General features: G+C 39.2%; 1 protein-coding gene across 2 annotated transcripts in view; it reads right to left on the bottom strand.

The window, feature by feature from the left end:
- The window catches only part of C4H1orf87 (chromosome 4 C1orf87 homolog), a 60,962-nt gene that overhangs the window by 29,477 nt on the left and 17,124 nt on the right, over positions 1-14,361 (bottom strand). Inside the window, exons 4-8 of one of the 2 annotated variants that reach the window (XM_074265786.1) lie at positions 11,978-12,118; positions 8,949-9,200; positions 7,585-7,706; positions 3,586-3,730; positions 829-926 (exon numbers count right to left, since the gene is read on the bottom strand). In XM_074265786.1, the coding sequence (XP_074121887.1) occupies positions 829-926; positions 3,586-3,730; positions 7,585-7,706; positions 8,949-9,200; positions 11,978-12,118 (758 nt within the window). The remainder of the gene's footprint in view (positions 1-828; positions 927-3,585; positions 3,731-7,584; positions 7,707-8,948; positions 9,201-11,977; positions 12,119-14,361) is intronic. The other variant, XM_074265788.1, reaches the window with a different exon arrangement.

Genomic DNA, 14,361 nt, shown 5'->3' with positions numbered 1-14,361 from the left:
TCTCTCTTACATCAAAGGCTTATTTTGAATGGCCACCTATTTTTCAAGGGTGGAGGAAGAGGTCTACTAAGCTATTCCATCACCAACTTTCCCTTCCTCCACCTGTAAAATTGATGTGGACACATCAAAAGAAGGGAGGGGAGGCAGATGAAAGAGCTAAGCCAAAACCACCTTGATTTCAAAGGGATATTAAAGTCAGGTGTGAGGCTATTGCCTGCCTGCGGGCCTCTCAGGACTCTCTGTCTCCTAAGGAACAAGGAAGGGTGGAAACAACTCCAAACACTGATCTTGTTCTGGGCGACTTTAAAAGTGAGCAAGCCATAAGGAAAGGCATGGTGATCTCACTCCCTCCTTCCCCATGAGGTCATAGGATTTGAATTCTCTTTGTCACCTTCTTCTCACTTCCTCCCTCTCATCTCTTTGTTTCTAAGGTCAGGAAATCTTTCATTTATTATTTGTCCTTCATTCTCAAAGATGACCCTGATATCAGGGGGGTCATGCCGTGACAAGCAAGTGAACTGGATTAAAGTGAGGGAGGATGGACTTGGATTGGAATTGGATTGAAATGTGCAAGGTCACCAGCCTCACTTTCTCCTCCAGAGCCACCTGGATCCAGGGGCAAGATATGACCAGGACAACTGCAGATGGCCCTACCGGTTGCCCAATAGAACACCTTGGAGCTATGGTCTGTTTGATGGAGACAACACCTATTTATTGATTAAGGCTAGATAAGAAATAAATGGGGCAGAAGGCACTTAATAAATGCTTATTCAATGAATTATTGCATGGATAGCATCAACAGTCTGTTGGGATTGAAAATTAACTTACTTAATTCCATCTTGTACATTCAGTTCCTGGTGGCTACACAAAGCTTCCATCAGTGGTGGGGACAGGATAAGACCATGTTGCTCACAGATAGCCTTGATCTGAAAATCAAAAAGAAAGTATTTTAAATTTGGAAAAGATAAAACGCAATCTCTTCCATTCTCCTTTACCATCTCATCACTAGCCTACACTTGCCAAGGTGAAGAGATATTTCAAGGTAGCCACTATCTCCCCCCAAAGCGAAATTCCCAGTACCTCCTTTCCCAAGCCCTCAGCCAAGGGGCAGCCCTTGGAAAAATGGGTAACAGGAGCTCAAAGTCTTTGATTAAGGTGTTTGCATTCATATAGTCACCACTCAGCCACTATACTGACAGGGCTGCATGGAAATCCATAGACTTGAATTTCTACCTCAAGCATAAAGAAGGAGATCTCTCTCTCTCTCTCTCTCTCTCTCTCTCTCTCTCTCTCTCTCTCTCTCTCTCTCTCTCTCTCTCTCTCTCTCTCTCTCTCTCTCTCTCTCTCCCTCCCTCCCTCCCTCCCTCTCTCTCCCTCTCTCTCCCCCCTGTCTCTCTCCTGTCTCTCTCTCTCTCTCCCTCTCTTTCTCTCTCCTCAAAATTGCAAGAGTTTCCTTGACTCTCGATTGAGAGAAGAAAAATTACAATTACCTGATCTCTCCCTGCCTCTGGACATAATAGAAATAGAGTTTCTTTTATCTGATTCTGATTTTTCATCCAAATTATAAGCCATGCTCATTTGCCATGACAAGGAAGAGCATGGTAAGTGCAAAGGAGGGGACTAAGCAAAATATCATCTAATAATGAGAGTCTTTTTTGGATCTTCATGAAAAACTATTTAGAAGGCATAGAGGAGATGGTGCTTGTGATGGGAGATGGTATTTTCCTTAAATTAAAATTGTGCAATATATATATATATATATATATATATATATATATATATATATATATATATATATATATATATATATATATATATTTTATTGTTATTATTATTATTATTATTATTTTTTGCTGAGGCAATTGAGGTTAAGTGACTTACCCAGGATCATACAACTAGGAAGTATTATGTGTCTGAGACTCAGGTCTTCCTGACTTCTGGGCTGCCACTTAGCTGCCCCCAAATTGTACAATATTTAAAAGAGATTTTATGGGGATTAATGTGGACCCTAGAATCTAACTCCTGGGATGAGTTTACATCCTAACTTTGACATTTACAAATTTTATGATGAGAGGCACTTAACTTATTAGAGCTTTATTTCTTTGTCTACAAAATGGGCATTTGTAATATCTGCCTCATTGGGTGATTTGAGAAAAAGGCTCCATAAACAGCAATGTTTTATCCACATCCACTTTTTATTGAGATTGGAAAATAATGATCCTGACTTATGATGTCTTTAGTAAGGAATTCCCAGTGTGGAAACTTGTCTGTAATTTATATTATTAGTGCTGCTTAGGAAGAGTGAGTGACTTATATATGGTTACAAAGCCACACTGTGTCAGGGAATTTACTCAAAGCCAGGTCTTCCTACTTTGAAATATGAGCCTCTGTTTACTATGGGACTCTACAGCTTTTTAGCCCTTATTATTTTATTCTAAAACATTAAAGCCACGAGTTGATTCACTGGCTGAAGAAATATGATCATCAATAAGATTTAAGATCCCAAATTGTTTATTTGTATTTAAGTAAGGATGACTGAGTCACCTAGAGTAAGTAAAATTCAGAATAAAATATAAAGGCCTGTGTTTGGCTTTTAAATTCAGCTTCCCAATTTGTTGCTAAGGTAGGTGAGAAAGATTTTAATCTCCAATGATTATCTTCAATATTCTAAGGTCTTTTTTTTTTGTTCTGAAATTATGTTCTAAGTGCCTGTGAACTTTGACATTCTGTTTCCCATATCCTAACATCCTCTATCTGAGATATCTTTTAGCTCTAACAATCCATGTTCTAATTAAAGTCCCTATTCTTTATGTTCGAAGGTTCATTTTAGCTTTGACAGCCAAATTCCCTTCCAGCTCACACATCCCCTATTCTGTGGTTCTTTCTACCTCTAATATCCCATGTTGTCTAGTCCCTTTTAACACTAAAACCTATGACTTTGTTGCTTTTTTCACATCTAGTGTGAGTGAATGGAATAGGATTATCATATGATTACAATGGAAGCTAGTTAAGACTTTTGCAAACTGGGATTTGGCTTCTTGACAGAAGGGGTTGTTTTTGCTGTGAAATGTTGTTTTGATGGTATTAAACTTTCTATTGTAACATGGATCACAGACTCCTACCCAAGGCATTTCTGGTCCAATTCCTCTAGGTTTACGATCATCTTTTTCCACTCTCTAAACTCTGAGATAAAAAATAATCCCAAATGATGACTAACACTTACATGGTGCTTCCTAGTGTCAGGCACTGTGCCAGGTGCTTTACATTACTGTCATTTCATCCTCACAACAACCCTGGGAGATTTCATAGATGTGGATACTGAGGCAAATAGAGGTTAAGTTCTTATCCAGGGTCACCCAGTTAGGAAACGTCTGAGAATGGATTCAAACTCATCATCTCTGCCTGACTCCAAGCTGAGCACTGTCCACTGTACCACCCAGCTGCTTACAGACAACAAAGAATTTTATTTATACCATATGATCCACAAACCCAGAAGAGAAAATTACTCCCAGGACCCCTTACCACATAACTGGTCATAAATACATATGGAAATAAACCTATAAATCTAAATGTGACATGGTTTACCTTGGAGGCTGGCAGGCATCCAGAGAAGGGCTGGTCTTCTTTTTGAAAACTCAAGTGAAAGTTTTCAATATTGAGTTTCTCTTTGGACGTCTCTAGGGCACTCCTGAGAAGCTCAATTAGCTTATCACTGGCTTCAGAAGATGAGCTATGGGATTGAGACATAATATAAGGGGTGTAAGTAAAAGATAGAGAGATGTGATACAGTTCTGAACATGGTATCAAAAGGCCTGGCTTTGGGTCCCATCTCTGTCACTCCATGGAAAGGCACTTTCCTTTCTGAGCTTATTTCCTCCTCTATGAAATGAGAGGAGCACTGTGTGTGTAACTTATGTCAAAGGGTCACTCTTGTGAACCAACACTGAGCCACCTGATATGGTGTAATAACAGCTGACATTTGTCAAGTGTTGGAAGATTAAACATCTTTGGATATAGAAGTGGCTTAGGATTCAGGAAAGCCTGGGCTCATGTATTGAATGAAAGGAGAATGACAGCTAAATTAGCTTGGTGGTGACACAACTGGAAAGAAGGAGCTGGTTGGGAGATATGTGGTGGCAAGAATCACAAGATCTGATAGCTCATTGGACATTAGGCTGAGAAGGAAAAGTCAAAACAGAGGATCAAAGACTGGATATCATCAATGGAAATGGGGATGTTGGAAGGATGGGCATGAGCTCAGTTGCCAGTGTGGGACTTGTTGAATTTGAGATGCTTATGAGTTGCCCATCAGGTATTTAATTCAAGAATAGTATGTTATAGAGAAATAATAAGATTGAACAGTGCAGATTTAGCAGGAATATGCCCAGGGTTTATGATTGAAGCAAGAGGAGATTAATGAGATTAAAAAGCAAGAGAAAGAATATCTACATATATCTCCATGTAGACAGATAGATATATAGATAGATAGTATTTCAATAGAATGAATAGCTAGATAGAAGGAAAGAAAGGAAGAAAGGAAGAAAGAAAAAAGGAAGAATAAGTAAAAGAAAAAGAAAGAAAGAGAGAAAAGAAAGAAGGAAAGAAAGAAAAAGGAAAAGAAAAAGAAAAAAGGAAAGAAAGAGTAAAAGAAAAAGAGAAAGAAAAGAAAAAAAGATTAAAACAAGAAAGCAAAGAAGGAAGAAAAAGAGAGAAAGAAAGAGAAAGGAAAGGAGGAAGGAAGACAGAGAAAGGAAAGAAGAAGGAAGACAGAAAAGGAGAAGGACAGAAAAAAAAGTATATGGGGCACAGCCCTTTTGAACATTCATCATGAGGGAGGCAGGAAAGTGACAAAGTTATTGGACAGGCAAGGTAACCCCCCACAATAATGGTAATAATATCTATCATTAACATAATACTTTAGCGTTGTCATTTGATTCTCCTGACAATACCACAAGGTTGCTGCTGTTATCCCCATTTTAACTTAACTGAAGTTAAGAGCCCAAGGTCACAGAGTTAATAATTCATTATTTTTCCTCCCCTCCTTTTTGCTTCTCTATTTTGTCAAACATCCCACTCTTCTTTCAGTCTTCCAGGTTTTCCATCAAGATGTTATTTACGTTCAACTCTTTACATTTATACTCCATACCACTACTATCTAATCGATTGCCCAAACTTATCAATCCTAGCCACCTTTCAAATCTGTCCTCTTCTTTCTACTCTTCATAATGTCTGAGGCAGGTTCAAATGCAGGTCTTCCTGACCCCAAGTCTGACAATCCAGACCACCTATGAAGTGGGTCTGTGCCTAGCCCCCTATGCATACTGAGCAGTTCTGAGACCACCACCACCATCAAGGAAACAAGAGGCATATGCATGAAGGAATCCCACTTCCTGTAGCCTGTAGGATTTTCTTAGAAGGCTCAGGTCCAGATGCTTCCTACATCTGGTCTAACTTAGTTGGAAGGGAGCTATTGCCATCCCAGCTAGCATCGACAATGCTACAAGTTTCAAACACATCCAGGTCTCTTTGACTGAAGGGTCTCCATAACCCAGAGAAGCTGTCTCCCGGAATTAATATGTTAACAACAACAACAACCACCCCCCAAAAAAACAAACAAACAAACAAACAAACAAAAGCTGTTTGTTTGTTTTTGACAGGAAGTTTTTACAAACAGGAACTTTTCTGAAAACCCCAGGACCCTTTTCCTAGGTCTACAAACTCAAGACAGACAAATCCACCCTATGAAGAAACTGGTGTTGGTGCAATGGTAGAAAGGACACTATCCTATGAAGTGGGTTTTGTTCGATTTTCCTCTCTTGCCATTAATCAACTTGGGGACTGTGGGAATATAATCAACATTTGCAACAAACGATGGTCACAGACCCTCTAAAACTGGGCTTCATTGCTTGAAAATAAAGGTTTTGGAGACATGGACCCTCCCAGCTGTAACAGTCATGATCCAGAACTCTGTCTCTAATATCCTGTGCTCTAATATTCTAAGATCTTAGAGCTCTCCCTCTAGAATACTCAAGTCTAAGGTCCAATCTTGATATTCTGGGTTGGTTGTTCTAACATTCTAAGATCTAATGTTATTCCTAACTCTCAACTTCTGCGATTCTTCGGTTCAATGCCCAATCTGGACATCTGAGTTATTTAGTTAGCTATGAGCTCAGCTATTTGTTGCTATTCAGGTGGATTCAACTCTTCATGTCCCCATTTGGAGATGTCTTGGCAAATATACTGGAGCAGTTTGTCATCTCCTTCTCCATCTCTTTTTACGAATAAGTAAACTGAGACAGGGTGAAGTGACTTGCCCACTAGTAAGTGGACAAGGCTGGATTTGAGCTCTTCTTCCTGGTTTCAGGTCCAGCACCCCATTTATCATGCTACTGAGCTACCCTATGAGCTTATTTATAACCTCACAATTATTTTTCTTGCATCAACTAAGTATTTCAGGATATTTCTGCTTTTACCAAAAAAAAAAAAAAATAATGCTCAAAGCTTAGTTCCAGTGATAATATGACCAAGAATGTCACTAGAAGTCTCTCAGGCAATTAAAGTGAAGACTTGAAAGGGTTGTTTCCAGAGGAGTCCATTCAAATTGTAAATGAGATTGCAAGCTCCCAGAGGGTAGGGACTGCCTCACTTTTATATTTGTATCTGGAGCACTTAGCACTGAGATGCATAATGAGTACTTGCTGATTAATTCATTGAGAGTGCCAGGTAAACCCCATTATTATTAAATAGTCTACAATATTACAGGCAGTTAAGATAAACAAACCTGAGTTCAAATCTAGCCTTACTAGCTTATACACTAGTTGTCGGAATCTGTTTGTTCAATCTCCTCATCTGTAAAATGGGCTAAAGAAGGAAATGGCAAAGCACTCTGGTATCTTTGCCAAAAAAACAAAAAACAAAAAACAAAACAAAAACAAAACAAAACAAAAAAAACAACCTTCAAATGGAGTAACAAAGAATGTGATACAATAATAACAAAAATATATAAAAAATAATCCTTATGAACCTACCCTTGATCACAGAACAATTTTAATAAAGGATAAATTTTAAGAGAATTGAACTTGGAGTCAGGAAGACCTGGCTTCAAATGTCATTTCAGAAGCTCACTGGCTTTCCTGACCCTGAACAAGTCACAGAAATGCTTTATGTCTCCTTTTCTTCATATTAAAATGAAGCCATTAGATTCACTGCCCTCTAGGGTCCCTTGCAGTTTGAAAAGTCTCTGCTTTTTAGAACTAATTTTTTTTAGAACTATGCTGACTAGTTTACTTACCAAATCTAGTATTTTTATCAACAAGGCAGATGAAAGTCAGTATCTCTAGACAAGAAAGCTTATGGAAAATGCAGTACATTTTTGATTATATACCTATACCCCTGGGGTCATGTAAAATTTCCCAGGTGAACAAGGGTCCCAAATGGAAAAAGTTTAAGATGCCTTAGTCCAGAGGGAGCTAAGGGATGCAGTGGACTATGTGGGAAGTGGAACATCTAGTTCATAAGGTTTCATTTAACTCTGAAATTCCTTGACTACATGACCATATGCACAAAAAGAGAGGGAAGAATCACCTTGGGCCAAGATCGTTGATTTCCTCCTTTTTTTCTGGGCTACCATCAGCCGGGGGCTCACTCCTTTGAGTTTCCTTCAAGGCTGCTAACTTTAAAAACCACAGCAGCTTTTTATAATTGATCTAAAAATGAACATACATTTTGGTTACATGCAAAAGAAAGAGGTTCGCAGAGGCTGGCAAAATGCCTCTAGAGAATTCATTCATCTAGCCATCAGACCATCATTTTATTGATCCCCCAAAGGGGGCCAGCCTGATACTTATTGTTAGTCCAAATTAAAGTAATCCTTGTTCTTTTATAGACTATAAAGGAAGACAACGCAGCTCCCAAACGTAAATAATAAGAGATAGGACATAGACCTGGAATTTCCTTGGGAGCCAGTTTAAGAAACCTCTCTCTAATAATCATAGTCTTTTCTGTCACTTTTAGCTTTGAAGAGAAGCTTCAGCCACAAAAGGTGACTCCAAAATACCCCTTACCTTGAGAGCAGAGTTCTATTCCCAAAAGCTCCTATACTAATAATCCCAGGTGCCTCCCAAAACCCCACCCAAATCCCTACCTCTCATCTCTTTAAGCAAATGGCCCAATAATTTTGAAGACGTTGGCAGGATGGTCTAATGGAGAGAGCCCTACACCTGACCTGTATTCAAATACCAAACTGGACACTTACTAGTTATGGCATGCTAGACAACATTTGGTGCCTTAGCTTCCCCATCTGTAAGATGTTGGATGAGAAGGTCTTTACTTTCCCTCTTAGCTCTAAATCTAGGATGCTATAACAAAAGCTATTTCCCAAGGAGACTTCAACATGCTTTTCAAATACCATCATTATTAGCATTAAAGAAAATAATATTAACAAACTTTTAGGTTTCCGAAGCTCGTTCTTCCCCATTTCTGTAAGGAAGGTGATACAAACATATGTCCTAAGCCTCATTTCAGAGAAGGGAAAAAATGGGACTGTAGGAAGTGAAGCTGATTTTCTGAATTTCAAACACTATTTACAGAAAGTCTTCCCTGATTTCCTTGAGCTGGTGATGACTTTTCCTTCTCAGGCTGATCAACTGAACAACAACAAAATTATGTGCCAGGGACTCTCTTAACTGGGAATACAAAGAAGGAAGAAAGTATGCTTCCTGCCCTGAAGAAATGTACAATGTAATGGAGAAGACACCATGTAAACAATATAAACTCTATAATCAAGGTAGATACAGGACAAAGTGGGGGTGTCATCTCAGAAGGAGAGCTCTGGAAATAAGGACTTGGGAAAGGCTTGGGAAGGCCAGCTCACTGAATTATACCTACTTCAAAAAGTGAAAGATTAATTTTCTCTCCCCACCCCTGCGATCAGAGTAAGCTAGCCATACCAGTTCTGAGTATCTGCTCTGGGTGAACCTCTGGAAAAGTAATTTGACAGTGGGCAGCTGAAGAGGGACTTCATGCTTTACGAGCAGTCGACTCAGCTGGGATTGAAGAAGAAGTCCAGAAGAGATGGGATCCAAGACCTTCAATTCCTTTTCCAGGTTGTCCAGCAAATTTGGACTTGGAGGATGCACCATGAATTCTTTTTCAACCATGGCCAGAAGGGACTCATCTTCACTTGACTTCAGGCCAAGGCTCTGAGGAAGACAATGAAAAATAAAAGCACACCCCACAGATCCATTTTAAAATACTCAGTCCTTGAAAGCATATTTGCATATGTATCTGTATCTATATCTATATCTATATATGTGTGTATATGTATATACACATATATGTATAAGGATGGGTATTTCAGACTTGGAGGATTGGAAGACAGCAAGTAAAATTATATGTATGTGCGTGTATATATACACATATATGTATACATGTGTATATATGTATACATGTGTGTATATATACATATATGTATATATACACATACATATATACATGCATATATATACATATATATATATATATATATATATATATATTTTTTTTTTTTTTTGGTGCTCTACATGATTGATCCTTGTCTTTACTGAATGGTAGGTAGACTACTATCAGTGGTAAAAGAAGCCTCATGAGTTACAGCTGATTACAGGCAGGTCTATAGCTTGCCAATACCAGCCAACTAGGAGCCATCTGCCTCCACCTCTATTTCCAACTTCTCCAACACACACTCTTGGATCCAGTGACTTCTGACTATTCCTCACACAAGACACTCCCTCTCTTACTTTGAGCATTCTTTCTGCCGTTCCTTTCCCATGCTCGAATTGCTCCAACTATAGAGCTCCCTAGCTGCCTTCATGTCCCAGCTAATCTCCACCTCCATAGGAAGCTTTAGCAAACCTCTTCATTCTATTGCTTTCTCTCTGTTAATTTCCTAATTGTCCTGAATACAACTTACTTAGGATATTTGTTTGTTGTTGTATACCCATTTGCCAGACACTAGACTAACCAATGGGGATACAAAAAAAGGCAAGCTCCCCCATGCCTTCTAGGACCTCACTGTCTATATGGATTTTTACTGATCCCTCTAGCTACCAGTGGCTCCCTCCTCAAGAAATTATCTCATATTTATTTTATATGTATTTAAAAAGAAGACGGCACTTGTGCTAAACTTGGAAGGAAGCTAGGGATTCTAGAGGTGAGGGAAGAAAGGCATCTCAAAGGCTTGGGCAAAGATATGGAGATAGTCTATTCGGTCTGAAGCAGGATAAGGAGAATGTTAGATTAGCCCATAGCATGAAGGAGACTAATGTCCATTAAGTTGGTTCTAGGTCAAGTTTGGCTTCTAGATGAGCCCTTCTGTAATAAACCTGAGAGTTCTAAACTGCCTTGGGAGAATTCTAGAGGGGATCTGAATGACCTAGGAATTCGCTGATGTCCTTCTGCACATCATCATCTGGCTGAGATAATGAAAAGGGATGGAAAGAGATACTATTTGTGTTCCTGTGTAGTTCCTATATATTGTTTTACTTTATATTACCAACATCCTTAGAAATATTGGGAAATTTTGGGAATGTTGGGAAAATGTTGTAGAAAGATATTCCAATTTTAGACAATTATTTTGTATATCCAAGCTTAGTTAGTTATAGCCTTCTTAGGTGGCAGGGTTGAGGAAGGGTGGAAAAGAATAAAGTAAAAAGTACACTGCTTGGGGGCATCTAGGTGGCACAGTGAATAAAGCACCAGCCTTGAATTCAGGAGGATCTGAATTCAAATCTGGACTCAGACACTTAACACTTCCTAGCTGTGTGACCCTGGGCAAGTCACTTAACCCCAGCCTCAGGGGGGAAAAAAAAAAGCTAAGCATATCAGAAAATCTAAGAGGAATCAAAGAAAAGATAGAGAACTCTGAATACATAGTATTCATTAAATAGACTTTTTTTGAAATGGAAATTTCTTGCTTTATATTTTGTATCCTTTTATGTTCTATATGCACATGACATTTTTTTTTAATTTTCCCTATTTTGTATTTAAGTTTAAAATAGACTAACTAAAAAAAAAAAAAACAAGATGCCATATGTACTTTTTGGTATTATTGTGTACTTTTGTGGTAGTCAAACATATTAAAGAATATTATTGCAGCATAAGAAACAACTAATTGATGGAACTTAAAGAAACATGGGATGGCAGGGCTGCTGAAATTACAGGCCCAGACAAAATCAGAGCGGTAAGATTTGAATGAACTGATTCAGAATATAAAGTAAGTAGAACAAGGAAAATCATATACAAAATGACTAGAATAGTATAAATAAAAAGATCACTAAAACTAAATGGTGGATTCATGATACATTACACATGATATAAATAGTCTTGGCCCCCAAAAGGACACAAAGAATTATCCTCTACATGAGTGGTAGGGGACAAAGAAGCAGAATGTGACTGTGGATGCAGCAGTTGGTTTTGCTCAACTCATTTTATTTTATTTTTTAAATAAGACAAGACTACTTTGGGAGAATGGGTCAAGATAATAAGCAATTTTGCATTTACTACATGCCAGGCAATGTACTAAGTATTGGAGAAACAAAGGGAGGCAAAAATAATGGGAAAAGCCCTTAACAGAAGGTGGCATATGAGCTGAGACTAGGAGGAGCCAGGAGGGGATACAAGAATGGGGATTATTTCAGACTCGGAGGACAGCAAAAAAAAAAAAAAATTGATGGAGTCAGGAGATAAAGTATCTTTTGTAGGAAACAATAAGAAGGTTATAAATGATAGGGGTGGGAAAGGAATCAATCTGTAAATGCTGGTGATAGCAAAGCAAAAAGCTTTTAAAAATTCTTTTGAAAATTAAAATAAAGCAAGAAACATGGAGTTGATTTTTCAGCTTTAAGTTCTAAGTCCCTATGATTTACACCTATTACCTGTATTCGGTACCTTTGCTTTTCTGCTCTCTATCCATAAAATAATCCCACTCGAATATAGATACCTCGAGCCCAGCTGGACCATTTCTAGACATGTGTTCCAAGGTCCAATCTTTGGGGCTGGGTTTGGGGAGGCCATGAAGATAGGACAGCGACTGGTCTCCCGAGGGCACCGAGCTACACTGAGCTTTGGCCCATTTTAGAATCTGACAGAGAAAAGACAACAGTAGAAGAAGAGAGGTGAGTTAATTTCTTCTTAAATGTACGCTCTTGTCTACAAACTTGTAGTGTGTTTGGTACTAGTGTGTTTCTTATCGGAGGGCCATTCAGTCAGAGGATTCTGTGAATTGAGAGCATCTAATACACACAAGAGAGATATAAAAAATTTTAGGTCATAAGGATCATAAATTGGAAGCTGAGAAAGTCCTTTGGGGTCAACAAGTCCAATTTTTCAGTCCATTGTAAGCTTTGGAGACATGATAGTTTCGATGGGAGTTTTGAGTTCTCTGTCCAAGGTCCTATTCAGTTACAGCATCCTCCCAGCTGTGATAGCCTCTGTTGTAAAATTCCACCCAGCTTATGACTCAGTTTATAAATTCAAATGCTGCTTTGACATCTCGTGACAAATTGTGCTTTCTAAATTATTACTGGGACTCTTTGGGAGAAACCATCCATCATCTGCAGTCTTTATTTGAAGAATTTCAGGGAGTGAGCCCCACTACCCCCATCCCTACGTGGCAATGCTGATTTAGAAAGCCATAAGGGAGTTGGCTTTGGAATGCTTTTCTGTGATTTCTTCACATCTTTAACTCCAGCATGATGGCTTCTCCGGCTTCCCAATAGTGGTAATGAGAGCCCCACAGCCGATACCTTCACCTCCTGTCCCAGACAACTGTGCCTACCATCTGTTGGACCGTTACCAAGCTTGTCTGCAGACGAGGCTAATTAGTGAGTCCCCCCTGCATCACACTGAGGCTGGCTTTGTCTGGGGGTCTGGTGTCAGCCCTGCCAAGCCTTGTGCAAGGACCCCCAGAGCTCAGAAACCTGCTAGGCTCTGTGAGAGGAAGCAGGGAGCCTCTCTCTCAAGCCACAAGACTAGACAACAAGGGGGGCATTGCAGAGGGAGCTCTGGACCCCTAAGTCAGGGGGCTCAGGTTCTAGATCTGCTCTGACACTTTCCAGATGTGGGAAGGGGGGTAACTTATATCCTGACCCTCTACACTTGTAACAACAAGAGGGGGAAGACTTGAGGGAGCTCTATGTTTAGGTACTCTCCATCCTGTTCAACTACAATATCAATAATCCTTATTTCCTGAACTGTCTTCCTTTTATATATTTTCTCACCTTCGTCTGGATTGACAGATACTTTATTTCACCCCTTAACAGGGACCCTGATTGAAAACCTACTTCAGACACTTACTAGTTACATGATCCTGAGTAAGTTTTATAGTCTCTCTGAGCGCCTGTTTCCTCAACCATATAATGGGTACAATAACTGTATTGTCTTCCTAGGCATATTGTGAGGAACAAATGAAATCTTGCTTCTTCCCTTGGAGGATAGGTAGTGCTTTAATCCCCCAGATCTCTCTCTCTCTGAGTCTTGGTTTCCTCAACTATGAGATGATTCCTATATTACCCAATTCACAGAGCTTCTCTGAGAGCATCACTTGGTCAACCTCAAAGCACCCTGCAAATGGAAATGATTGTGTTTGTGAGAGGATTATGCTAGCTATTTATTCAGAGTCAAGATAAAATAAAATGATCCATCATTAGATTGTAAGCGCCTTGAAGGCTAGACTATTTCACTTTTGTTTTTTCTTTATGCCTTGGCTTTAGTAGGCTGCCTAGTACACAACAGGCACTTCATAAAGTCTTGCTGATTGATTTATTAATTGAATTGTCACAAATGTCCCATCCAATCCCATTGGATAATTAGATTACCTTAGTTTAGGGTTCTCAAACTACGGCCCACAGGCCAGCTGCGGCCCACTGAGGACATTTATGCGGCCTGCCGGGTTATGGCAAATGGCCTGAGGGGCAGAGACAGAGTGTGAGCTTTTGTTTTTACAATAGTCCAACCTTCCAACACTCTGAGGGACAGGGAACTGGCCCCTATTTAAAAAGTTCGAGGACCACCGGTTTAGAACCTAGAATTCAGCATCCTTGGGCTCTAGCTTTCTATCTTCTATTTATCAGCTAAGTATAATGTGTATCAAGTTCTGTAGCACTTCATTTCCTCATTTGTAAAGTAAGAATAAGAATAAGATGATAATAAGAATTTGCAATATACTTCTATAATGTTTAAAGTTTACAAAGCATTATACAATTACCTTATTTGATTCTTACAACTCTACATGGTAAATGCTATTAATATTCCCATTTCACAGATGGGGAAACTGAGGCAGACATAGGTTGAATGATTTGTCCAGGGTCACACAGCAAGGAAGTA

Source organism: Sminthopsis crassicaudata, chromosome 4 (assembly GCF_048593235.1).
Source record: "Sminthopsis crassicaudata isolate SCR6 chromosome 4, ASM4859323v1, whole genome shotgun sequence".
In the NCBI taxonomy this organism is placed as follows: domain Eukaryota; kingdom Metazoa; phylum Chordata; class Mammalia; order Dasyuromorphia; family Dasyuridae; genus Sminthopsis; species Sminthopsis crassicaudata.
Note: the sequence above shows the minus strand (reverse complement) of the source record. Positions and strands in the feature narration are given on the sequence as shown.